This window comes from Bombus huntii, chromosome 4, assembly GCF_024542735.1.
Source record: "Bombus huntii isolate Logan2020A chromosome 4, iyBomHunt1.1, whole genome shotgun sequence".
In the NCBI taxonomy this organism is placed as follows: domain Eukaryota; kingdom Metazoa; phylum Arthropoda; class Insecta; order Hymenoptera; family Apidae; genus Bombus; species Bombus huntii.
In genome coordinates this window covers 6,365,092-6,390,421 of record NC_066241.1, presented here as the reverse complement: position 1 = coordinate 6,390,421, position 25,330 = coordinate 6,365,092, and the positions used below count along the sequence as shown (strand labels likewise).

The window sequence follows — 25,330 nt, the reverse complement described above, 5'->3', positions numbered from 1 at the left end:
AATCCCTTGGCGAAATTAATTCTGTCTACATCGCATTCCGGAAACTATTCGAACACCAAAAATGCGCAAACATCGTTCGATTCGCGTTCCAAATACCGACAAACCATAGCCATACGATGGCTACCGGAAATTACTTTTTTCGTCTAACAACGCGAGATAAGAAGAGCATGGCTGCGCGTATTATCAGAATGAAATCAGAAAACGTGCGAAACTGGTAGCAAATTGAAGGGTAGTGGATCTTCGCGTTCGGCGATGCATCGTGGCAGCCTGCTATTTCTTCGTCACGCCGCGTGATTATCGATCTCTTTTGTTGTCTCGTTTGTATCGTAAAAGGCAAGATGAACGTGTCGATGCAACCTTTTACGATTGTACACGATCACGTTGGTATCTCTGGCTTCTTCAAATTTGATTCGAGCGTACGGTCAATAAACAACGGTGTGCCGGAAGCAACGTTATCGGTAATCGACTCTTCTCTTAATAATTTCAAAGATACAGCGTGACACAGCGTCTCGGTTCTGGCACGATGCCAAGATAACGCTCGATATCAAAATCGTTGAAGATCCTCGCCGCCGATAACTGAACAGAGGTTGTTAACTGGCAATTTCAAGAGTAGCTATTCCATCGACGGATTGAAAAAATTATCTTGGCTACTGGTTCTTCGTGTTTCTACTACGATTTACTCACTATCATCGCTAGAAAACTCGATAATGGGTATACGCTGGTGGCACAGCGCTACGATAGAACTCCGTTTATACGAACTGTATTTATTCGAACGAAATTTTACTTAATCGCTCAAGGGCCAACGTTGTTTTATGAAACTTAAAAGTATCCAAGTATCTGTAACATTATGATAAACTATTGCTTGGCTCTTGACGGGTGAATGGCCGATTAAACGAAGTCTTGCAGTACTCCTAATCCACTTACGCGAACGTAAACTCGCAGCGTAGCGTAAATCTCGTCCAAATTATTTTATAGTACAGTAGTAAGCTAGGGTTATTCGAACTTTGCGCAAAAGAATCGAACTCGTACGAGGCGCCATTAATCTTTAATGTAATAACGAAGGAACGAGAAAGTATCGTGTACTTCGGATAGGAAGAAATACGAAAAACGAGAGAGAGAATGGAAAATTATGATCGTTAGATTTCTATTGTATGGACTGCAATTATATAAAATATTTATCCCCCGCCGGACAAATCTACATAAATGGAGTTGTGCGGTACGTAGGCTTTCGTAATGAAATCGTCTTCCATAATGAAACTCGAAACGAAATACGAGAAAGAGAAAGAAAGACGAATCAAGGCAGAGAGTTAGACAATCGTTTAATAAGATGGCGGCATAGATAATAAGGTTTCCCTCGCACGATTTCGAGAATCTAATTCCGCGTTAAGAAAGCTTCTTTCTTGCGTAATCGTTCGTTTACTCGCTGAAAGGGTCCTCTTCGTTTAATGCCTTCCCCTCGAACGTCTCACGAGCGTCTAACAATTGCGGATGGTTGCTCAATGCGAGATTTGTCGCGTCGTCGTTTCGTCACTGTTTCGCCTCCTCCACGAGCGCTCTATCGAAGACTTTAGCGACTTGTCTGGTTCCGTAGAATACCTAGATACAGCAGAATGTATCATATATATATATCTACAGAGATAAATTATATTAAAATATATCGTTTCTCTATTACAACTCGTAAGAAAAATACGAAATTTAAAGGTAATAGCGAAGGACCTGCAATTACTATGCTTCGAGATAAGGATAAGGTTCGTAATCGATGTTACAATAGGTGTTAATAAGTTAGTATTGGAAAAAGAAACTTATAATTGGCTTAGAAACTTATAATTCCGAATAAAAAGAGGAATCTTTACAGCAAAACTCTGTACAACACTTTACATAAAACCTCTGTGCACGTTTCACAGCAAAATTTTTTACCAAACTTTTTCTCCTATTTTCGCTTTGTAGATCATGCTCTTGCACAGAAAAAATGAGAACTGCCTGTATTTGCACATCTCTCGCCTCATATTTCCTCATCCTTTTTTGTCCGTATCACTCGTACCGGAGACTTTACCGACTCGACTTGGCTGCGTGGAGTACGTTGACACAGACCGGTCGCGAAAAACGAGATTTCTTTCTTTCCCGACGTTCCCCTCTCTTCCTGTGCAATTACCATTTCGCGAGGTGTCATTACCGACCAGTCGTCCGGTTTCGTATCTCGGGCTAACACACGACGAAGGCGTGGTACCTTCCAGGGTATGCGACTGCAGGTGCTTTCGAGAATAGCGAGACGGTCGAGAGGTCGTGCTTAAGCGTGCCACTGTGTCAGTAACAGTACTCCTCGTAAAAGAGGCTCGGCCTCGGAGGTCGCGACCCACGACCCGTCTACGTGATACCTCTTAACGCGTAACGAGCTTTAAACAGTCCTCGAAAGCACCTGCCCAACCAAGACCTTATTAAGGAGCATCTAATAAGCCGAAGGGACGATGCGAGTGTAGGTAAGCTCGTGTTTCCATACCTGATTCGTTTCTCCTAGCTCTCCGTTTAAGTGTCTTTTGGTGTCTGCGAGAAAAAGAATTTTGACAAACTGTAATTTACGACTGCTACTATTTTTTGGGTCTTTGCGTGGGTCTTTGATATTTACGGTATCGGCCAATACTTTGCAATTATGTCACATGTTGCGTCGAATCGAAGAACTTCGGAAAATTCTACGTGTTCGCTGCGTGTCTCATAGAATGCAAGAACTTAGGAAAAATAATTGGCTAAAATCGTGCTACTTTGGCAAACCATTCTGTGAAACATCTAACGATACAAAGAAAATTGCTTTTTATACTTGTCGCGTTAATTTCGAGGTAATCACGAGATTGTTAACAAGAAGATTCGATATAAACAGCGTTAGAGATTTTCATAACTTTTGGTTGATGGTGTATCTTCAGGATTTAAGAAGCTAGGCATTTTTTCTCCTCAATAACCAAGTTATTCTATCCGATATTCAGCTTCAAGTACCTCAAACGTACAAGACACGTAGCGGAAAGGGCAAACGAATTACCCTCAATTACGAGGCAGTAGATCAAACCCTGTTATTTACCGAGAACCCATGAAACGAAAAAAATTTCGACATTCAACTCGCTGCTCACCATTACTATTATAGAAGCGGTACGTAAGTCACGGTTTGCTTTCGAAATTTCGGTGCAATCAAGACGTTCGACGTTATCGATCTCCAGTGTAGCAGGCGAATTTTCTCTCGACTTTGAAATGTGTCAATTATTCCGGTATCGCGGTTTCCCCCAGTCGGACGTTTCTCACAACCTCCGCGAGTTCGATGTCTTTTTTCCTTCTTCCCCTGGAGCCATTGATTTCCATCGAGGTAATTTAGCGCACTCTCGGATAGGTACACAGTGACTCGCCACAGTATTTGAATACTTGGCATAGAAAATGTCAGAAAACATAACAGTCGTAAATTAGATCAATTGAAAGGATTTTCGACAGAAATAACAGTCATAAATAACCACAATTTGTTTGCTTGCCGGTAACTATTATCGGTTATGGAAATTGTTTTCGCTCACGAGTAACAGATATTAATTTCTTTAAATATTCTCTGATCGTCAGTTTTCTGTGTATTTTAATCTCTCTATTTAATTTTAATTTACACAGTCGATCGACAGGAACGTTCAAGCGATTCGATCGACCGTCTAAATAATTCTACGATTTTTCTGAAGCACCTGTTCGCCACAAGCGTCTCGCGACTCTATCCGGTTTGTTTCCAACTTTACCAACGTGATCGTGATGACCGTAGCACATCGTATGCCGTACAAAACCATTTATACAATCCGCGTAATATATTCGGAAGAAAAGTTTCTACAAGCGTTCGGACACTTTGGTGAACCGCTGTACGTATTTCGGTGACGAAATCTGAATACAGTGTACTAGACAGGAATCCGTGCAGAGACTGTTTCGAGGTCCATGTCTTTCGAGTGAAAGGCCTCGAGGGACATTGGACGGGGGACAGACAGATGGAAAGATTCGATGGGAGGCTAACCGTTGCCCAACTTGACTCTCGACCGATACTGAAATTGAAATTCGAGAAACTCGTGAGAAATTGGACGTCGATACACACCAGGCAGCGTCCACGGGTTACTTTCGTTCTGTTTACTCGTCCGACCGGATTAAAATCGATATCGGTATCGAAGAGCTAGACTTTCTTCGTTTCGACCGCGTGTCGGCTCGTCGAGCGAGCAAAATTGAATTCGACCCGATTCATTGACCCGGTCGAACTGTCACGACCCGTCGCGACATTGTTAACCGGTTAACGGTCGACGCTAACTAGCCGTGGTATCAAAGCTTAAACGATTCTATTCCCGTACCCGGCGGATGCTGCGACGGCTCTTTACGCTGTTTTCACGCTCAGTGGGTCGACCAAGAGTTTGCGAATAGGGGCAAGTGTGTCAATGGTTTTAGGAAGATGGTAACGCGACTTTGGAACTGGGCAATTGGCAATTGTGGGAATCCATCGAGTTACAGATTCGTTCGAGACACGCACAGGCAGAATTTCGTTTGGGAAATGTACAAAAATATTACGAGAATCGTGTTTAATATTAAAATGCGAATGGATAGATTTGCAAAATTTATTTCCTTGCGCGATTCTTAAACGTTTGTAGAGAATTTTTTTCCATTTCTTTCCTTCTGAAATATTTGGAATTTGTTCGATTCTCCCGGGGCATTTAAGAGCTTCGCGTCTTTTTTATTACTTCGCACAAATTCTCTCGATACGATTGGAATTTGTTATCTTCTCGAAGCAAAGTTCGAAGGAATTTTGGATCAGTAGAAAAATGAAGCGAAATACGCGCGTTTGAAGAAACCTCGTCTCCAGTTACGATATATCTCAACGAAGTATTTAACGCCGGTAAAAAATCTTTGCGTACGAACTTATCCAGTTAAATAACGCGTGACTCGTATAGAAAATCTTACCTTTAAAGATAACCAACTTTCTTTATGAAAAACCCGAAGAAAGAAGAACGAGTTTCTGACGCATGACGTCGTCCAGAAGGAAAATCGTTCGCGTCGATCGGGTGAACGTCCATCCGGAGGCAATTCGAACCACTTTCGAGACCATTTTTGGCGCTGAAACATCTCGCGCGGCGTTTCCTTTCAAGGTTAACCTAATTTGACCTGCCTAATTACTATTTCTGTCTCGGCGCGGCTCGGTCGACTTCGCGGTCTGTCCTTTCGTTGCTCGTTTAAACGCCCACGTGGCGAGAACGTGACCGTATGCACGCGGTTCTGACACGATCGATCGAACGAACGAAGATCGATATTAATTTGAAGTAACGGGACGGGAGACGTTCCATTGTGCTCGATACAAAAGCGTCCAAATGTTTTATGATGCGTGTCGTTCACGTCGAACACGTCGGTATGCCTGACGATCGTGTTCAAAATAACCAGACAGGGATGTAACCAAAAAAGATATTTTAAATTTTGCCTTTGTTGCATTCCTCTTACGTTACTATACACGAAAGGAACACCTATGCAATACTAATTTATAGCGTACAGACTATCAGTAGGTCTTTTATTTGCCTTTTACTTATTACCGATATTCTAACGTAAACATTTGTTCGTTCATTATCACCCACTTGAATTCCCCCGATATTAACTTAAGGCACGAGTTCATTCCTGTCGAGCGTAGTAATTGTTTAACGACAAACCACTCTGTGTCGTAATAGTAAAAGCGATCTGGTAGAAACGAAGCTACGTAACGCAAATCTCTGCTCTTTTCGTGATCCCATTGGATTCGTAGGGCAGGTATCGATGAGTCGCGCTTCGATCTCTCATTAATTGATCCGGCAAAGTTTACACCATCGTGGAGCGAACAAGTCCGAATTTCAAGTGAATTTCATGGAAATTTTCGCTTTTACGCAATACAGTTTCGGGCTATAAGAATTCGTCTTCGTTGAACGAGTCGTACGAGTAATGGAAACACCGTCCAAATACTTCGTCTTTGCTCAACTTGGCGAAAGTTTCACTTTCTAGGAATCGTTAGAACCGACTCAGCATCCTAAGAGCCGTCTTTAGAAAATATGAACCACCATAATCGTCCGTATGACGACCAACGAAAAGGAGTTTTAACGATCGCCATGTACAGCGAAAACAAGCGCTATTGCATGGTTCCCTTCTGGCCGGGCTCGCTCTAGCGCGCCGTTTCTCCAGGTTCTAAAAGGGAATATTCCGGCGTCACATTACTCGTAATCCAGCCCGCTAACGAATTCAACTGTCGAGTTAAGGTGAACGGGCATGTAACTCTGGTAACGGTACCGGTGGTTCACGCATATCGTACATAGAAGCCGGTCTGCTATCCCAGCTACCGTGCTCGATTGTTTCCGTATCGATTTCCATTTCTCTCTTATGGCGACCCTTAGGCTAATGACAATGAAACGTATTGCCCGGTATCGGCCATACACACTAGCGGAATTATATTGCGACATTTTAGGGCTCGTTACGCGCCAACAGCCTTCGATCGTGCCGATCGAGACAATAAGAAACACCGAAAAATAGACGTCGACGACCTTTTCGCAGATGGAACGCAGATATTCAACTGTTTTATCTGTGCACGCGTTCTCCGACTATCCGTTGGCTCGCTATTTTATCGTGCACGCTTTATTGGAAGGTCGTTAGCCGGTTGAAAGTCGGCGTTGTTCGTTTCGATCGGTGGAGCTATGATACAGCGTTAGGGTTGCCCGAAGACTCGGGAAATATCCTACGGTATTGTCCAAAGATTCGTAGCTCGTTTGAAAAACCATCGAATTTGAGGTTACTGCGATGGCGAAGAAAATCGACGAATTTTTGGTCCTTGAATCTAATTCTTAAATCTATTTTCAGCCCACTGCTATTGGAGCCTTCGCACTCTCTGATGTCTCGTTCAAACCTTGTTAGCAAGTCCGTCTTCTCTCAAGGATTTTTAATAATTCGAGCTCTCTCTTCTTCGTTTTTAGCGCGCGTTTCTTCTCTAGAAGGGGGATAGAGTCACCCTCGGCAAGTTGAAATTGCCAGGCGAAACTACGGGATTTATGACACACGCACTTTCTATCGAGATACGATGAATCGAAAGGTAAAATTGTACGCTGTCTAAATGTGTTAAAAATTCACCAAGTCACGTATCACTCGACAGTCGGTACCCAAATGGTCGTAAAGCTAAAATCTTTGCCAAAAATTGGAATTTTCTCCAACCGTGTGACGAAGCTGGTCAAAGTTAGAAACCGAACAAACAGCAACGCTGGTTGCAGGAAGTGTCGGCGAGTCAGACGAAAGTGATACGAAGGAACGGGCCTCGATGGAAAGTGGCCGAGACCGAGGCCAGTTACGCTGGAATTGGCGTCGTTTCGTCCATTAAATTCTTATTAGAATTCCAACGACCGGGTGACCGTGAAATCGAAGTTGGCCGTCTGTTGGCCGCCAGTCAAGGAAAGCTCATTCGTTCGTACAACGACGATTTGTTTTCACCCGATATCGAACAACGTGGGTATCGACATATTGGTATTCGAGGTTCGTCGTACGAAAGCAAGAAACGAGCTGGTTCTTCTGCATGTGCGTCAGGTTATCGGTAATTTTCTTGTTTTGGAGAGAATCGAAGTCCGCGCACGTTCCTCTCTGCACCCCCGGCGCTGCTTCCTACGTTTCTTACTTTTTCGCAGCTTGGCCAAGTTTCGTAGCTTTTTCTCTCCCGGCAAATTTCTCGAAATTTCTTGTACACCTAATTTCTACAAATATTCCGTCAATTTGTAAACACTTCAGAAATTATTACAATTGACAATGCTCGAAACGTGTCACGTTTCTATAAATCCGATCCTACGTTACACGCGGTCGCACGTAGTTTACACCAGAGAATCGCACGTCACGACGATTTCAGATTTAGAAATTGCCCAGTGTACTCGTTTGCGATACCCGACCAAGCATAGATTTCCTGGTATTCGTCAAAAGTTGGCGCGAATAAGAGAAACTTGGATCGCTGTTAGTGATTCCTAATGATGGTGGTGCCGATAGCAAGAAAGTACCCGCACGAAGACCAAAGTAAAAAAAGAGTTTGACCCGAGTATAAGGACGGAGAAAGAGGTAGAGAACTGACACGATGGGGCATACACGGGACCCTACAGTTGCACATTGTACCTGTGTGATTGCCCTGGGGCAACCACGAGCGGGAGGCTCGACTAGTCATTCTCGACAAGTGCGCATCACGACATCGGTCTACCTTATATACACCTACGTTTACATCCACCCACGTTTTCCAAGCTTATCCACCTTAAACGTCCGCTTTTCGTATCTCTCTGACGGCGGGGCACGGGATTTCGAGGTTGGTCAGTCGATTCCGACTTTGAGTCAGGTCAGGAAACCGTCTGCCTCACGATTCTTCTACGATGTTGCATCGTGTGATCATCTTGACCTTGACACGATTTCCATGTTTGCCTCTTTACGAGTTTGCTCTATTTTTTGGTCCTGTGTTTTGTACGATTGCTTTACACGATTGTTTTATTGGGACTGCACAAGTCGAAGATTTATCAATAAAATAGTAAAATGCATCGTTTACGAGATTGTTTTATTCTCGACGTTGAAACAAACTGTTGTTATTTCTGTATTCAGAGGTAGGATCACAATTTCTATTATTTTATTCTTTGGATAAATCTATCACACCGTTCTGAGCCGAAAAACCTTTATTGCACTCTCTTACATGGACTAGGGATAAAAACGATAGAACATCTTAAACCTATCGATTTGTGGCGGCACTCGGCAACAAATACCGCCACTCGACACTAACTTCTGTAGGACGACGGCAGCGCAGTGGTTAGCGCCGTAGGTTACGAACGTTCGGGACCCGGGTTCAAATCCCGGTGACCCGGAGTCCGATTTTTCTTCCACGCATCTAAATTGGAAGAAAAATAGCAGTATCCCATCCCAGCGACATCTACAGCCAGCGCAACAATTATCACAAACAACACTTACACCTCAGATTAAATCTATTGATTGTATATCTAGAACTATCTTCTAGTTACTATTCATTGTAACTAGCGCATCTGTATATGGATGGCGAGCGCGAACTCACGCAGTCATTTTCAACATTATCAGACAATTAGAACCTTGAAAGACTTTGTCAAAGGAGCTTCGCTAATATTTCGACGTAAAAGTGGTGGACGCTTTAATAAAATTACATTTCATGTACAATTACGTTTCATGCGACGTTTCATGTTCCCGCGACGTCTCCGTGCAAAAAGGTTTCTTAATGACGTTCGTACGTTTATTAAAGGCCCAACAGCGGCTAAATGGGAATGAAAGTGTAGAAGGAAACGTCGTATGTCGTCGATTTCGCCTCGATACGATATCGCAGAAGGTTAATTCGAGCTCGTGGGAGCAATCGGCGAGAAGGACGTTAATCTGTAGGCAAGATAATTCCAGATAAATAACCAGTTATAGAAACACCTTCGAACGATAACAGATTATTTAGATCTTCCTCGCTTCATTATACATACGTGGGTCTATCAGCGACACTGAAGTTGTCGCAAACGTCAAATTTAAGTCAGTAATTATTTTACCAGTATTTATTTTATTTTGTTATTTTTTTAGTATTATTTTATTACGAAATATTCCAATTAATTTACCTTTGAATTATACAGTTTTTGTTTAAGATCTGCCACTGTTAACAGATTAGCATCGAAAAAGTAATTGTTCTATTATTTCGGTATTTCGTTATTCGAATACCGTTTTCTATATATTAAATCGAACATAGGAGGCTCTATTATATTATATTGAATTTCCAGCAAAACTATGTACTATATCATGCTTACACGTCGAATGTCACAAACACCTGTCGGTGTTCGAAAATCGAAAAGCAAGAAGTTACGTAGCGGTGGAATGTTCACGGTGAACGCCACGTAACGCAACAGAGGGCCGTAATATCCATGAAATGTCAATAACCGACACAGCTATAGCATTTTACATAATGAACCACGTAGACAGAGCCGCCTCATACCCGATCAACGTGTTTCTTCCTTTCTTCTTTTCCACCCCTTCCTCTCCCAACGATTCCTCGTTATTTTTATCGCGCGAGCCACGAACGAAGGATGTGTGTTCTCAGCTCGCACTCGCAAGTTCGTTAGTGATTTAAGTGGTAACAATGGTGTACAACAGGAGTCTGTAGCTAATTATTTCGCATATACAGGGTGTTTCCAATGTTTTCAGCCAACAGCAGTCAGGTGAGACTTGGTTCACATACGAATTCACGTTGCGACAAGTAGAACAGTTCATTCGATCAGACACTGACTGGAACATCGTACAAATAAATCCAACAGAATAAAAAAACTTCGTCAACTAATTAATCGAAACTAGAATATTTCTGGCGTATAGAAAAATTATTCGCAACTTGGAAAATAATTCTCAGCGACGTTTTCGCGCCTGAACATTTTCACCTTCTAAATATTCCCTACGTATCTCGCGACAGCCTGTATAACGTTCTCCCTCTATTTCCACTTGTGGATTACGCTCCTACAGTTTGGTTAGAAAAATTAGGAACACCCTGTACTTTCATACATGCCCGCTTCTATATTTCTGCTTCTTTTTTCTCCTTATTACCTCTTCCTCCAGCTACAACGAGGTAACGACGAGGTAACGACGACGAAACACACAGGCTGCGTTCGATCCCACGTCTTCGACCTCCTCGACGCTTCTCTTGGGCAATTCTTTCGAAGTTAACCAGCCGGGTTATTTGTATGCATTTGTATGCACAGCTGTATTGTTGTTGCAAAACATGCGAGCGGGTAATCGACGTAACACGCGAGGAGAGGGAACTGACGGAGAAGAGAGGGCAGGGAGAGAGAGACAAGGGAGGTGGGTTAATCTTGCGTAACGTAATGATTCTCTCTTGGTACGATGCGGCTGCTGTTGCCGGTGCTGCCGCTGCTTTTCGATTTCTTGCGTCCCGAGCATGATCGATGATGGTAAATCGTACGAATGCTTTACAATGATAATGATACGTTGCGATTCTACGCTTGCCTGCTGCGTAGTAGCAACTTCCCCACAGCTCGCCAGCCCTCTCTGATTTCTCTGTTTCACAGGGGACATTGAGGAATAACGACTGCCCCACCGATGGGGCATTCGATCGTACGTTGATTTGCTTTTTTCAAGCTGGCGGATTTGCAGAGAGGTTCGCCGACACAAAAAGACCACGCACCGTGACTGGATATTACTATTTGTTGATCAGACGTTAAAGGGTAGTTTTTAAGAGATTCACGGCATGTCTGCGCGTAATGACGATCGAACAGTGAAAGATTAGTTTTGACGGATTTGATTATCAGGTTGAATAGCGTTGTGGATAGTCGAGTGCGGTCAAAAACGTTACATATTAAACGTTAAGTTGTCGGAAAGTTAAAGAAGCTCGCGGTTTCTTCTCCACGTTATTTCCTGTATATGATGGAAAATCTTATCGTATCGATCTCCGATATAAATTTCGTATCTCGTCGGCGACGTTTAAGAATCGATTAGCATCGCTTTCACTTTCCCCGGGACCTTCTTGATCCGTTTCACGTAATCACCGTTTAAAAACAAGACACGTAAGATGGTTCTGCGATATTTGCACAATCTGTGGTCCTGCTGGACCAGGTAAGCGATCGTTAACTGGTAAATTGTTTCGATTCACCGTACGTGCACAATGTCCATCTGAAAAACGTTTCTCCTCGTTTTCTCCGGCTTTCTTTCGCCCTCTGCTCGTTTTTTCACGGTTCCTCTTGCACCTATCGATTAACGGAAACGTCAGGTTGGCCTGTTCAGTCAACACGACCGAGTAAGATGGCTTTTCCCGGCCGGAGGTTTAACGACCACTGAATTGTTGGATTCGCGTTGAAAACTCTTCGTTAATTGTGGTTACGCGTGGAAACGGAGCAATACGATGGATACCGGTCGTGGGAAGGAGACGAGAAGAACCGCTGAGAACGAAAACCGAGCATCTGGAACTAGGTAAAGCTCGCTTTTGCTCGATCGAGCGTCGATCGTTCGTTCTTTCTCGAACTATACTTTCTTTTACGCTGATGAACGATGGTTTTCACGCTATGCAATTCCAACGCGAATTCCGTCCTTTTTTCTTTTTTCCTATAATTGATAGGTACATTTAGGTCGATCGTTTAACCTTAATGTAACCTCCGTTATCATTTAAACGCATCGTCCCATTAATTTCGTACTGTCGTAACACGTTTTCATAACTCGTAAAAGTATAATCAACTTCTTATAATAACAGATGCAGTACACACGTTTTTTTTTTTTTTGTTATGAAAACTGGCAATGGAGCCAGCTATTACGGTAGCTATTGCGCCATCACGATTATCATTATGACTATCCAACCAAAGGGCTGATAGGATTAAAAAGGATCGTTTGACGTGATTCTGTCGACGATGGCGCAAAGAGGCCGTAAATGTGGCTCATCGTGGCAAGTAGAGTCTGAAACGCGACGAAGTGATAGGATGGCCTCCTCCGTGACGGAATTCGCAGGGCAACACCAGTTTCTTGAGGTTTTCCACGGTTGTTACGCGGTCGCTAAGTTAATTGAGTAGAAAGCCACTGAAACTGGAAATCAGTCGGCGTGTCAAACGTTGAGGCGGATAGAGACGCCCCGCGGTGGAGCTAGTGTCATCAATTTAGTCGATGGAATCGATTATTCGACGGTCCGGTCGTTTGGAATCGAGGCTGCGGATTTTTCACGTTCACATTGCTTCTCAATTATCGTGTCGAATGCCTGTTTCTTGCTTTTACGTCGATTTACCTGTTGCAGGCAAAAAGTAACGTATACCTGGCAAAACCAGGCTAGAATCGAGTACAATTTAAAAGATAAAAAGGGATACGATTCCGTGTCCAATGGACGTACAAGCGATAAAAACATTTCCTATATGCGTTACCTCGAATCGAACGTGTTAATCGTCCGTGGATTATTTGAATGTCGTGGCGAGCTAAAAAAAGTCTGCACGAAGAAGTCGAACGCTGTGAAAATTACTAGCGACAGGCGCCAGATTTCTCAGTGTTTGAATTAAAGAAATAGCCATATTTGCAAAATTCAGCACACTTATTACCATGGCAATGGCGTAACGTACCAGGCGCGCTCAAATTACTTTACGATATTTCGTTATTAAGATGTATGTCGTAAGCTTATTGAAAAAGTGTAACGGCAAGTAAAAACATCTCTCAGCAACTTGGTATGTACAAAATACCTACATATTTATTTCTATTTATATAGCCAGTAGCTAAACGCTACAAATCCATTTGTTTCAATTCGTATTCTTATTACACGAAAATTCGTAGACACAGCGATGAGAACCTAAAAGTTCTGATCGAAAATGCTATCTCTCGGTAGGTTTATATAACGTATCGTGCCGAAATACGTGATAAAATTTCACGCTGAAAGAAGCACTCGTACGATCCAGCCATACGAAATTCATCCGGCAATCGACGTATTGAAACTATTCGGATATGTATAATTTTGTGTGCTGGACTGGGTTAGATTCGTAGTAGTGATACTCAGTGTGTGGAAGCATGTGTGTGCGCAGCGTCTCGAAAACAGATGAATGTAAACTGTTCAGTCGGTTAACAGTCGGATATGGAAGAAAGTGCCGAGACGCGTGCAAGTGTGTATCGATGAACATCTTAGAAATTGTCCATAAAATAAATATACAACTATTCTAATATTAATTCCAAGTGTAAATTCAGCGTTCCTATAACATTATTTCGGCTATTAAGATCCAGAATTCTCGACAGAAACTCTTCAAGAAGTCGTTTTATGGTTTCTCCATTAACACGATCTCGCAGGTGGAACCGATTCGTCCTTGATCCCCTAGGCTGTTAAAAAAGAGAAAAAAATTGTACCGATCGGTAATAGATATTTCTCTGCGGCGGTGAAAACGAACGTGTGGACGCGTAACTCACTCTTTAATCTTTTCGTCGATCGATTTCTTGTCGCGATAATATCTCGATACCAGGATGCTAGGTGGGGACAGGTTTCTCGGACGAGAGAGGAAAGCAGAAATGTAAGAGCGAGGGCTGGTCGAGGTGGCCAGAATGGACACCGGATGTGGGATATGCAGACGACGAGATGCGTGGGATTCCCCGTGTGATGCACGCGAGCGAGTTCTTCGTGTCTCGAGACCGGTAAGAGAGAAACGAAGCTACGACGAGGTGAGACTCTTTCTTGGTGTTCAGTTGCTGCACGTAGAAGTCTCGATGCTGCTTCGACAAATCGTCGATCGTACCGCAAACACTGCTCGGTGAACGGAATCTGTGTGCATGTAGAGAGAAGGGAATTGGAATCGCGGTTAAAAAGAAATCGTAGAAGCGTTGTTTTGTCAGATGATCACGGATCGACGTCTTGTACGATGAATTATCAAGACGCACATATGTATATGGATTCTTAGCAATATCAGAATCGAAGTATCTCCGAAGATAAAAATATTTTTGCGCCAATGGGTTAACACATTTTTGTTGGGAATGTCAAACGGCATCGATTAATCGCGATTAAGAGGAAATCGCGGCAGTATACAGCGTTGTTTTGTTAGATGGTCACGAGTCGAGATCTTGTCCGGACGATTATCAAGACACACATGGTTTCTTAGCGATATTGAAATTTAAGATACGTCGTTTCTTGCCACAGACGCGAGACATTTTGACGATGTAGAAACGATTATTTTCCTCTTTTTTTCTTTTCTTTTTTCTTTGTTGGAATAAAAAATTCAGAGGAGAGAAATTGAGCCAAACATCGTGCATCACGAAATTAGTTTCAAAGGGTGAGGATAGCGATGAACAGTTAACGCGGCATTAGTCTAATCGTCGCTCTGTTCCGACACAGTCAGAGGGCAATACCTGTTGCGTTCGAAAGACGTCAGATTTACGTTGCCGGGTAGAAACTCGACGATGTAAATTGGTTTGCCCGCGGACGATTTCATGGGCGAGTTCCGCGATAGGGGAATCGTCGAATCGCATTTACACTCGATTACCGCACGGAAGAAATGAATTCGCGGCGATAGAACGTTAACGATTCGCCGTTCCTCCTCTTGATTCTCTCTCTGAACGAAAACCGTCTCTAATAAGAGATCCGCCTCGTTACTGAATCTAAACGGACATCTATCTTGCCTGGCTTCCTGTATTCCGACAGCGTACGTCGGCCATACGATCACGTAGTGTATGTACACCATCACGCGAAAGTATCCGGACAACACCTGGCTGCCTTCTACACAATGCAATGTAATAATTAAATTACAGATAAAAGCGTGTTATTACCGATGATAAGTGCCGTAATAGGTAATTTAAAGTTATGGTCTTCTAACTTTGTAAAAAGGTGATCGGAAAGTAACGTTTCTAGGTATTAAAACGTTGCTTGCCATGTGACACGTTATGTTAGTAGCATATTTTATTTCGTATTTCGATTATCGCGTCAACGGGATAGCGTAAGTTGTTCATTTTGAAATAACGTAAGATGATTCTAGGATTCCGTTTAATTTTATCCAGAATGTTCGATGATGTGTTTTTTGAAAATCCACGCAAACATAAAGATCATATAGGAAAGAAAGATTGGATTTTACAGAGTCTTCCTATCTGTAGTATCGATTTTTCGTTAGCACGTCCTTTTTATTAAATTCATAGAGTATCGCCAGAAACGCGACTATTACCATACTTGTCACGTCCTCAAAATAGAGAACGTTTCAACGGGACCTTTTTTTTATTGACCAGGCGTCGCCTACGACACGGTCTGATTGGCTAACGAGTTGGCTGACGCGGTAGATTTTTAATTGCTTTTATAAAGCTCGACTTGTTTCTTCGACGTTCGTTGTTCGCCATGTTTCAAGCTGGCCTTTTAGACGTTGAGAGGCGTCGGGGCGCACCTACACCTCTGCGTGATTGACTTTATTAGAGATTAGCGCGGCTGGTCTCGAGTGGGCCCGCATCTCGGTCGCGTTTAGAGCTTAAGGACTGGCAAGGACTCGGTCGAAGCGTGTCAAGGACGACCGCGAGAAAGCCACGAGAGAAGGAGAGACCTCTTTGCCTCGAACGATCAACCTGTTGTCCAATTATTGCCAGTTGCCGAGACGAACGTGTCCCTCGATTGCGCAATCGACGCCACGGCAGGTCATCGACTGATCTTTCAGCTTTGGATTAGTACATCGACGTTCGTTGATCTTTGTTGCGCGAGCAAATGTCGGAAAGTTTGGCACCACAGTTGGCGGAAATGTTTCTCAGAGCCTGTCGTTCAGATGATTTATCGAGACATCGATGGAGATTACGATGTTAATTAATATCGGTTGTAGTTCTTCGTGGGATCTCGCAGTATTAGGTCAGCTGAACAGAGACGGCGAATATCGTTCTGGGAAGATTGTTTAGCGAAACGACGAATGTAAAAGGCGTTGCCGAATGCTCGTAATCTTTCTGCTTATTTAGCAATATTTATTACGTTAGTTATATATTAAGGTTATATGTCTACGAGATCGTTCTGGCAAGATTATTTGATAATCGTTAGGTGACGAATGCAAGAGACGTTGCTAAATCCTCGTCTTTCTGTATATTTTTATATTATACGAATTTTCCATTCCATGTTATTACTCGCATAAAACGCGATAAAATTTACGCGCAAAATAATTGCGGTAGTTTTCCAACGCGCTTTTGTCCAGATGCGAGATAGTATGGCGTGGGGGAGAGTCGACTGGCCGGAAGTCAATTGTGAACGTGCGACGGACGACAGGAAATCAGCGGACGCCCGGACGGAAAGCGGTTAAACAGAGCGTAGATTCAATGCGATCGATTCGACCGGACAAAAAGCACAGCGTCCACGGAGAGAAAGATACAGGATCTTTAGAATTATCTCGGTGGATAGATCGAACATAGAGGTGTGTTGTAGCCATAGCCACGAAGGAATTCGCGATTTTATTGGCTCGTTTCTTAGTGGAATCGCGATTCTAATCGTCCTCGATAAGCTAACTGGACTGTGAATCCGGACTGGCTCGTTCCCGGAACACCGATATACAATTTATGCATACTTTTCTCCTTTCTTGCGAAAGAAAGATCACGCTGTATTACCAGCGTTTGTTTCGTTTTCGTAATACCGAAATCGATCCGACATTTTCTTCGATGTTGATCGCCATATAAGAAGCACGTTACGAGGCAAAAGTTTTCCATCCTTTCTCGATCATATTGAAAATATTTGAACATTCGTCGTAAAAATCTTGCACCAGTGTACCGCGTGTACGTTTGATATATTTTTCAATTTCGCTGAACGCTCGGACGAGTGGATCGTGGTAGATGTTGCAGCAACATTCGTATTTTACCTTTGGCGTAATTGAATTCAGTATACTGAACCTTCGATCGGTACATAAGGCGAAATCCTTGGTACGTAATTGGTTAAACGGGTTCCAGGTCGATCACATCGAGAATTAAACATAATGTTATGCTAGATTTACTGCAGCCTGCACTAATTTGTAACAGACCTTAATTTTAGTACTCGTTGTAGTAAAACGCAGTACATGCCAATATCGAATGTGGCTACAAATTATCAGCGATATAACATCGTATTTGGTCCTTAATTGATGATACGATTACGCACTGCATACCATGGTAACGATACATAATAACAGCGTCAAAAACCAACGAAATCATAAATTCCCTTTGAACGCCTGTTATCATCCTATCCGAGTAATATCCAAGAATAGTTATTTCGTATCTTTCATTACAATGTTAATTTAATCAGTAAAACAACTTCTTATTAATCATACATATAATTAAACACACGAAAGATAAAATGCGAATTAAGAAACAGATAAATTTAAAGAATAATACAATCGGATTAGTATAATTTTGACTGTTAACCTTCTTCGTACGTACAACGCGCGTCACTTTATACGTTTCTCCAGCTATGAAGATCATCGATAGCCAATCGAAACATATTAAAAGATAACGACACAAATTGTATCTATAAACGATAAATATTTTAATCTTCGTCGAATCACAATGCTACGGAACGTTAGACAAAATCACCAAATGCTCCTCTAATTTACCCTATAACGTAAAGTTCGATGCGTTTCTCGACCGTGAGCAGAATAAACGCGTTGCCGTTCATTTATCTTGAGCGTAATTGCGCTCACGGCAGAGATCTCGCGGCGTAAATTAGTTTATCGTGGACAAGGTTTCTGTTAGACCCCATTTCACAGTGGAATTCCGCAGTGGCTCGCGCATGTTTAGGCATCGAGGCTTTTTGCCGGTGTCCGTGATCTTTTGTTTAGCCCATACAAGGGTACACCATAATTTTCTGCAAAGAAAGACGCGCTCACGGTTAGAACGCCAACACGGCGTTCCTCTTTCCGCGAGGAGCAGGGGAGAGAGCCGAGGGACTTTATTTCTCCATAAAGCCGAGTGAATTCTCGTTCTTGCTCGCGCAGGCCAGATGATCGCCTGGTTTCGTGATTGCCACGCACTGGAAAATGATCGTCAGTCACGGGAACGAAGACGTATCGCTCTTCTTACCGGTCCTGCGGACTCTTTTTCGTCCCTGTTCTTCGCGCGAGAGCTCCTTTACGGTTTGCTCCTTCGGTTTTACATGTCGAATATTTTAAAGATGTTTCGCGAATGTGAGGTAGACGTGTCTTTTGTTTCTTTCTTCTCTCTTTTTTTTTTTTTCTTTTAAATAGAAGTCTCGATTTTGACGTTAGAGTGAGCGACGACTAAAATACGAACCTTGTCGAGCGCACAAATCAAAACGAAATTGTACGTTGCGAAGGGGAAAAGAAATTTTTATCTATGGATTATATATCGCAGAAGAACATAGAAAATTATATGTAACCCATAAAGTTGATAAATCTGTAAGACTTTCGTGAGAAAGAATGTAAAATATGAAACTTGCACCAAGGAAATCGAAATGAAATTGTATAACGTAAGGAAAAGAACACGCTTTCATTCGTGTAATTACATTTTTACAAAAAAAAAAAAAAAAGAAAAAGAAAAAGAACGAACATTCGAATGTTAGAAACTACACCATTATATTCTATATATAATTATGAAATTACGAAAGTAGAATCTTAAATGAGGAGACACTAACAATTTACGAAGAAGAAATTGCAAAGTGTAAATTGCTGTGAAATTAGCCTCCGTATGAAGTACTTCACGGCTACTTATCATATTTCTGCCCACCGTGCACTGGTATCTTGTATTATAAAATCTTCCACTCTTCCACAACCTTCAACGGTTACCTTCCACAACCAATTCCTAACTCGAGTAATAAAATCGATATCGTTATACATTAATCCATTGCGATTAGTTTTATTTTTTCACTAAATTTCACGGATTTCTAATCTATTCCAAAAAGATCTCGTATCTTATGATCGTAAACATTTTTAATCGATGCCATATTAAGATCAGCAGATCGACAAAGTTGTACTTGTCCTTTCTTTCTCTTTTTATTCCACTACCTTCGATTACCTTCGACTGGATGCACGGCTTGTTATTAAGCACGGGAAATCTGGGTCGTCGCGCGTCATTCTAGGTGAAATTTCTTCAGCTGTCGAAGATCGCTCGATCGTCCCGAACATGTATACTTAATTCCACGACAAAGTTCTCGAGCGAGAGGAAAAATCGTTCGCTGATTCGCGTGGCTCGTTCCCTTCTCGGGATGCAACTTTCGTAACGAGCGAAAGTGACGCACGGTCGTTTTGTTTCCCCTTGATATATCGCGTCTTTTTTTTTTCGAGATATTTGGAAAGCGCGGTGTAAAGCTATCGAAAACTGGCTTCCGTGCGTCAACGGAAGCGATTCCCGTGGAATAATGTAACGCGAAAGAGGTGCACGCGAGCTTCATTATCATATTTCCAAGGAAAACGATCCGTCGAAGTTGTTCCTTCGGGGAAAACATGGAAAATTATGCGCTCGGTAACGAGTATGTGTTAAAACCTTGCCGTTTCTTTAAATATACGTTGTTTTAGACGTGTAATGAGAATATGATGAAGCCACAACGGAGGAGTTTACAAGGAATTAGGGTTATAACGAGCAATTTTTATTTAAAAAAAAGAAGAAGTCAGGATGGATACATTGGAATATTACTGTTATAAAAGGGCTCTCTAATTACAAAGACGAATATACAAAAAAATGTCAGATTCTCGATCAGCTCATTCCGAGCACGATCTCCTCCTTTCCCTCCCGAGAAATTCCAATAAATAAATTCGATCTTCCAGATAACAGCTCTCGAATCGTACAGTCGAAAATTCCGAATCATCGCGCTTTTATCCGTTTAATCCTAGTTCCAGTCAAAAAGAACAAACATACGATCATTCTATATTTTCTGTGGGAAGAGAATTTTTAGTCGAAGTGGCTTTCGTCGATCGTTGAAATAAATATATCGCTATGAATCGAGGAAATACTACGAGAAACACGTGAAACACGTGAAACGTACGCTTGCTCCTGATGAATGACCGATTTAAGATTCCTCGAAGATGTTGTACGTGCTCACGTGACTTTCCTTTCCATCTGAATGGCCGCCGTTTCTGTTTCTCTTCCTCTCTCTTGAACCCTTCGATCCAATCCTCTCCCTCCTTCACTGTTTCTCGTTCTTTCTATCCCTGGACGGTAGCCCCTAAATCTTCCTCTAAACATAATAATAGAGTTTGAAGAGGATCTGGCGTGCAGCCGCGGCGTTGTTGGAAAGTTTGATTAGCTCGCTGCATGGAGAAGCTCGTTCCATGGACGCGACGGGAGATTGCTTTTCGTGGTTGATATTCCGCTTATGTTTTCTCTGGAATGTCGACGTCGATGGACACCGCCGGAACTTTTTTAATAATTATCTCGTTTCATCCTCTCTGTCTCTCTCTCTCTCTCCCTCTCCCTCTCCCATTCGTTTCGAGGATCGAAGTGTGGATATTATAGCGGTGTTAGTAGTGGTTGGGCGGAGAACTAGTCGAATAAGTTAGACAGTCAATGAGCTGTTATGTAAAACAGAATATGTATTTTTTTTTTATGTATTTTCTTATTTTTATTTATCGAGGTTAAGTTTCGAGTGCCGTTGATATTACGATGGAGCTGGAGGGGTTTAGTCGGAAAACGAGAACGATAAAATAGAAAATTGATAAAGTCGATACGTACAAAAGAAAGAAACGACATTGTATTTCGTTCGGTATATGTTTGTTTCTTCACGTACGTTTCTCTATTGTTCGCGTTAGAAGATCGATGTGTAAATATATTATCAGAGCGGTGTCGAAGGGACGTGGAAGAAGAGGAACGAGTTAACAAGTTAACGAGACTGCTGCATAAAACGTAGCATAGATTTAGAAGTATATGTTTTTCGTTTATATTCGTCGAGGTTAAGTCTCGCTTTACAATGTCCAATCTGTGTCATCGATATTCATATTTCTTTGGTTCGCCAGTACATATTTCTCCGGTGTCCGCCTACAGCCGAGGAGTTCTGTAAGCGCGACGTGAAACTACGTAGAAAGTCTTTGTACTCGATAGAAATAATAACGACGTCAGAAGTTCAATGCAACGTGACGAAACGCATAATGCACGCGACGAAGTGTGACTTCTTTGGATTCATTCTGATCTCACCAACCATTGACTTTTCTTTCTCTGTACCGTCTCTGTACTATCTCTACACTGTTCATCGGGTGTCACTGCATTTATATCTATAAACATTTATAACTTCGATCCAGTGAACATTCTTTTTAGCCGACATAACGTAATACCAATAAGCCTGCTGGCTATTTGTAGAGCTAACGATAGCTACTAGTATCGATCAACGTCAAAACTAAACACGATCTATATTTATGTTGCAGGCAACGAGGAAGATTTCAAAATGCGGGTACCTGTTCGTCGCCCCGGGCTGGGATTTCTCGAATCCGCTGAATCGAACGAAGGTAAGAGAAACGAAACGAATTTTCCGCTTCACCGTTAAAACCTATCGTCGAAGAAGATTACGTTAACGTCACCATTTATCAAATTTTGCTACAGTATACGCGTTTTTTTTTTTTTTTTTTTGATAAAAGTTTCGAATAAAAAGATTAGGAAAATGATTGTTTGCGTCGGTTACGAATAATCTTGCGATAGTAAAAGAAGGCAGTAGGATTAGACTTTCTTCTGTTTGCTACTACACCTGATCAACCGTGTCTAAGGTGTTAACGAACAAATGGAAAGTGGAATTTCTCTAATATTTAATTTATGCGCCGCAAACGAATTTATCTCTAAATATTTGCTAGAAATTTATTTCTCTCATTGTATCGAATATTTTGCCCCGAAGAAATTCTTGAAAAATAAATAACTTCCAATCGACGAAGCGAACGACGCTCTCCAGTTACGATTAATAGATTTGCGATTCGAGGACATGTTCGAGGACACCGATTTCTCTCTTAGCGCCAAGCTACCGACAACGACGCGGAAAAGAAGAATCGCTGCGATAACGGAGTGGAAATTAATATACCCGTGGTTCTGTGTTGAACGGGAGCTCACGATCGGCATAAATCTCGGCGGTCTCGATGAAGGACTCGCGGCGGTGGCCGAGATCACCAGGCGCTCCGAGGACAGCGAAATCGGCGGTTCTCTTATCGATCTGGACGCGGCAAAAATTCGATACGAAGCGTTAAGAATCGTGCGTCGCTGTTCGCCGGAGAAAGTTTAGAAAGGAACGGCCGATTCGTAGTTCGCGGTCGTAAATATAAAACGAAGAAAAAACCGGACGATCGGTAACCAGCGGGAACTGTTTGTAATTCGTAGTCACGTACGTACGCGAGCAGTTACCGTAAAATGGGAAAAGGTACGTAGCACGTTGTTCGAGAACAGCTGCTTCCATCATTTTCTGTTATTTCTTAAAGTTTCGGTATAGCGTCTGGTGGAAGTGTTTGGACACTTATTTTATAGAAAACATTCGTACGTCGTTTTACAACATTCGTATGTCTGTGCGTTATAATAACAGGAATAGAATTGCAACATGTAAAGAATAAAATCGATGAGAGTAAGCTTGCTACATCTTCTATTTGCAACGATAGAGTAAAATAGCAAATTTATATTGCGAGATGTTTTGTGATTTATTCGATGAAGATTTATTTGTTAAATTTTATTGTTTTTATTTTTATATTTTTTTATTTTATATTTTTATTATAGTTTTATATTTTTGTGATTTATTCGATGAAGATTTATTTGTTAAATTTTATTGTTAAAATTTTATCGAATCGCTACCTGATCGTTGGAGAATGTCAGAGTCATCAATGGTACTGTCGATCGTAATTATTATCCTTTGATATCGACCACTCGTATGTTGATAGAAATTTTGATTCGGTGGTCGTGGCGAATCAAATAGCATTTGTTCGTTGAAGCGATATCGAGAATGGGAAGATGGAAATGGAAACGCGAAGAGAAGGCAATGGGATCGATCGTTTCAGCACTGTTACGAAGGATCCACAACGAGATCGAGCGCAGGGTTGCACGGTTATCCTCGCTTTCTCGATAATGAGAAAATTGTGCGGTTCGATCGATCTTGTAACACGATCTCGCGATCATAGACTGTCGATAACGCGCCACGTAGCTCGAGGCATCGAAACGGAAGTGATCGATGGCTCAGACGCGGCATTTCCGATCTCCAGCTCCGATCATTTTACCACGCTTCCGTAGCCTAAGCTTAAATACCGCGAGATCGACGCGTACAAAGGCGCTCAAGAGTCACCGATGTCCCAACGAGGGATAAAGATTTTCAATTAATCTCCAGAGATTATCACGGCTGAAATTTCATTGCAAATTTTCTAACGATACCATCAGGATGTTACTTGTAACCAATGCGAACCATAACTTTTCTCATCTATTCGTCTACGATCGTTCTCCGATTCTTTTATTGGCGATATAGTTTTTTTGTATAACTTTTTTATAGTTTCTAAGCTTTCTTGTTGTATCTGGTTTTATATCCCGCCGCCAAAGATCATCGGTGAGATATCTCGCATTTTATACGTATCGACGAAGAGCGATCGTAACTCAATGACAAATGGGCAACGATAGAAACTGATTTAAAAATGTCATCGAGTATAATTGTTCGGAATTTTGACTGACTGTCCGTTTATGGCACGGACAGGCCCATTCCTTTCTTTAGGAAATTCCGAATTGCATGTCTTCCCCGAGCTGTAAACCTAACGACTCCGAGGTCAGGTAAAAGACCCCTGGAAAGGACCAGCCGGAAGGGCACAATGGACAGAAGAAACCCAACGGCTGGTAGGGAAAATCAGCAACGTAGAAGGACGGTTTATCATCAGATATCGTACTGTACTGGTGAAATACTTCACTCCCAACAAGATCTTACCACCACCGTGCATCATATCACACGTTACGTTTACACAACTAGTTCAACACAGCGCTGGATTACTCTAACACTCGATATATTAAACCTCCTCCACCTCGAGCGTTAATTCATTCGAGGTACGCGATATCGACCGATCGGTTTGACCTGACCGGTTGCTCTTTAGTCGATAATTCGCAACAATAATTAACGAATATACGTTATCGAATCCATTATGTGTTGGTCGAAGTTTCATTCTACGTACGTATCTATATTAAAAAGAAAGAAAAAAAAAACAAGAAATAAGAGTGAAAGAGAAATTTGGCTTTTCGAACTCGTCAGTCTTAACAGTCTTTTTGGAACAGTTTGTTAAATCGCAGGATCGTTTAGCCGGAGATAGCTGTCGTACAACACGAATCGATTAGAAGCGTGTATATCGTTATTATAGTATACGTTTCGCGATTCGATCAGCGTCGAATGGATGCGTGAAGAGCGAGTTTAAACGATCGATTATCGAATTGTACGACGCGTCGTTGCGGAGCCCGTTGTCGAGAAACGCACGAATAGAAAGCGGTTTCATGGATGGCCGTGTTTGGCCTCGATCAACAAACTCTCCCTTGATTTTCTATGACAGCTGTGACTGCTCTTCCGCGAGTTTTTCGCCGTCCCGCGAATAATGGCAATTCTTCTTCCGGTTCGCAGTCATCGTTCACCTTGGCAGACGTTCTTCCATACAGAATATGACAGTATCTTGATCGCGGTGTCGCTTTCGTTATAATCATCGAATCTGTCGTTGTTTCGTTATTGTTTCGCTGTGCAAAAATTCTGATTTAAATTCTACAAGTTCGTAGATCAAACTATCTCTTCTCTCTTCTTCTCTCAGCAATTTTATCGTGGTTTATACATCTTTGTGTTTCGATCTTGTTCGTTGTTCAACGAAGGGAAAGACTTTCAATTTCTTTAAATAGCGAGATAACAAATTGAACAATATTTTTCCATAGTATGGAAACGAGGAATGGCTTATATTGACGATTTCTTCATATTTTTCACGATTATAGG

The 25,330-nt window shown here is 42.0% G+C and overlaps 1 protein-coding gene across 4 annotated transcripts in view; it reads left to right on the top strand.

The window, feature by feature from the left end:
• Positions 1–25,330, top strand: part of LOC126865205 (protein outspread) — a 212,732-nt gene that overhangs the window by 40,874 nt on the left and 146,528 nt on the right. For all 4 annotated transcript variants that reach the window (XM_050617444.1, XM_050617443.1, XM_050617447.1 and 1 more), the window contains exon 2: positions 21,792–21,872. In XM_050617444.1, the coding sequence (XP_050473401.1) occupies positions 21,792–21,872 (81 nt within the window). The remainder of the gene's footprint in view (positions 1–21,791; positions 21,873–25,330) is intronic.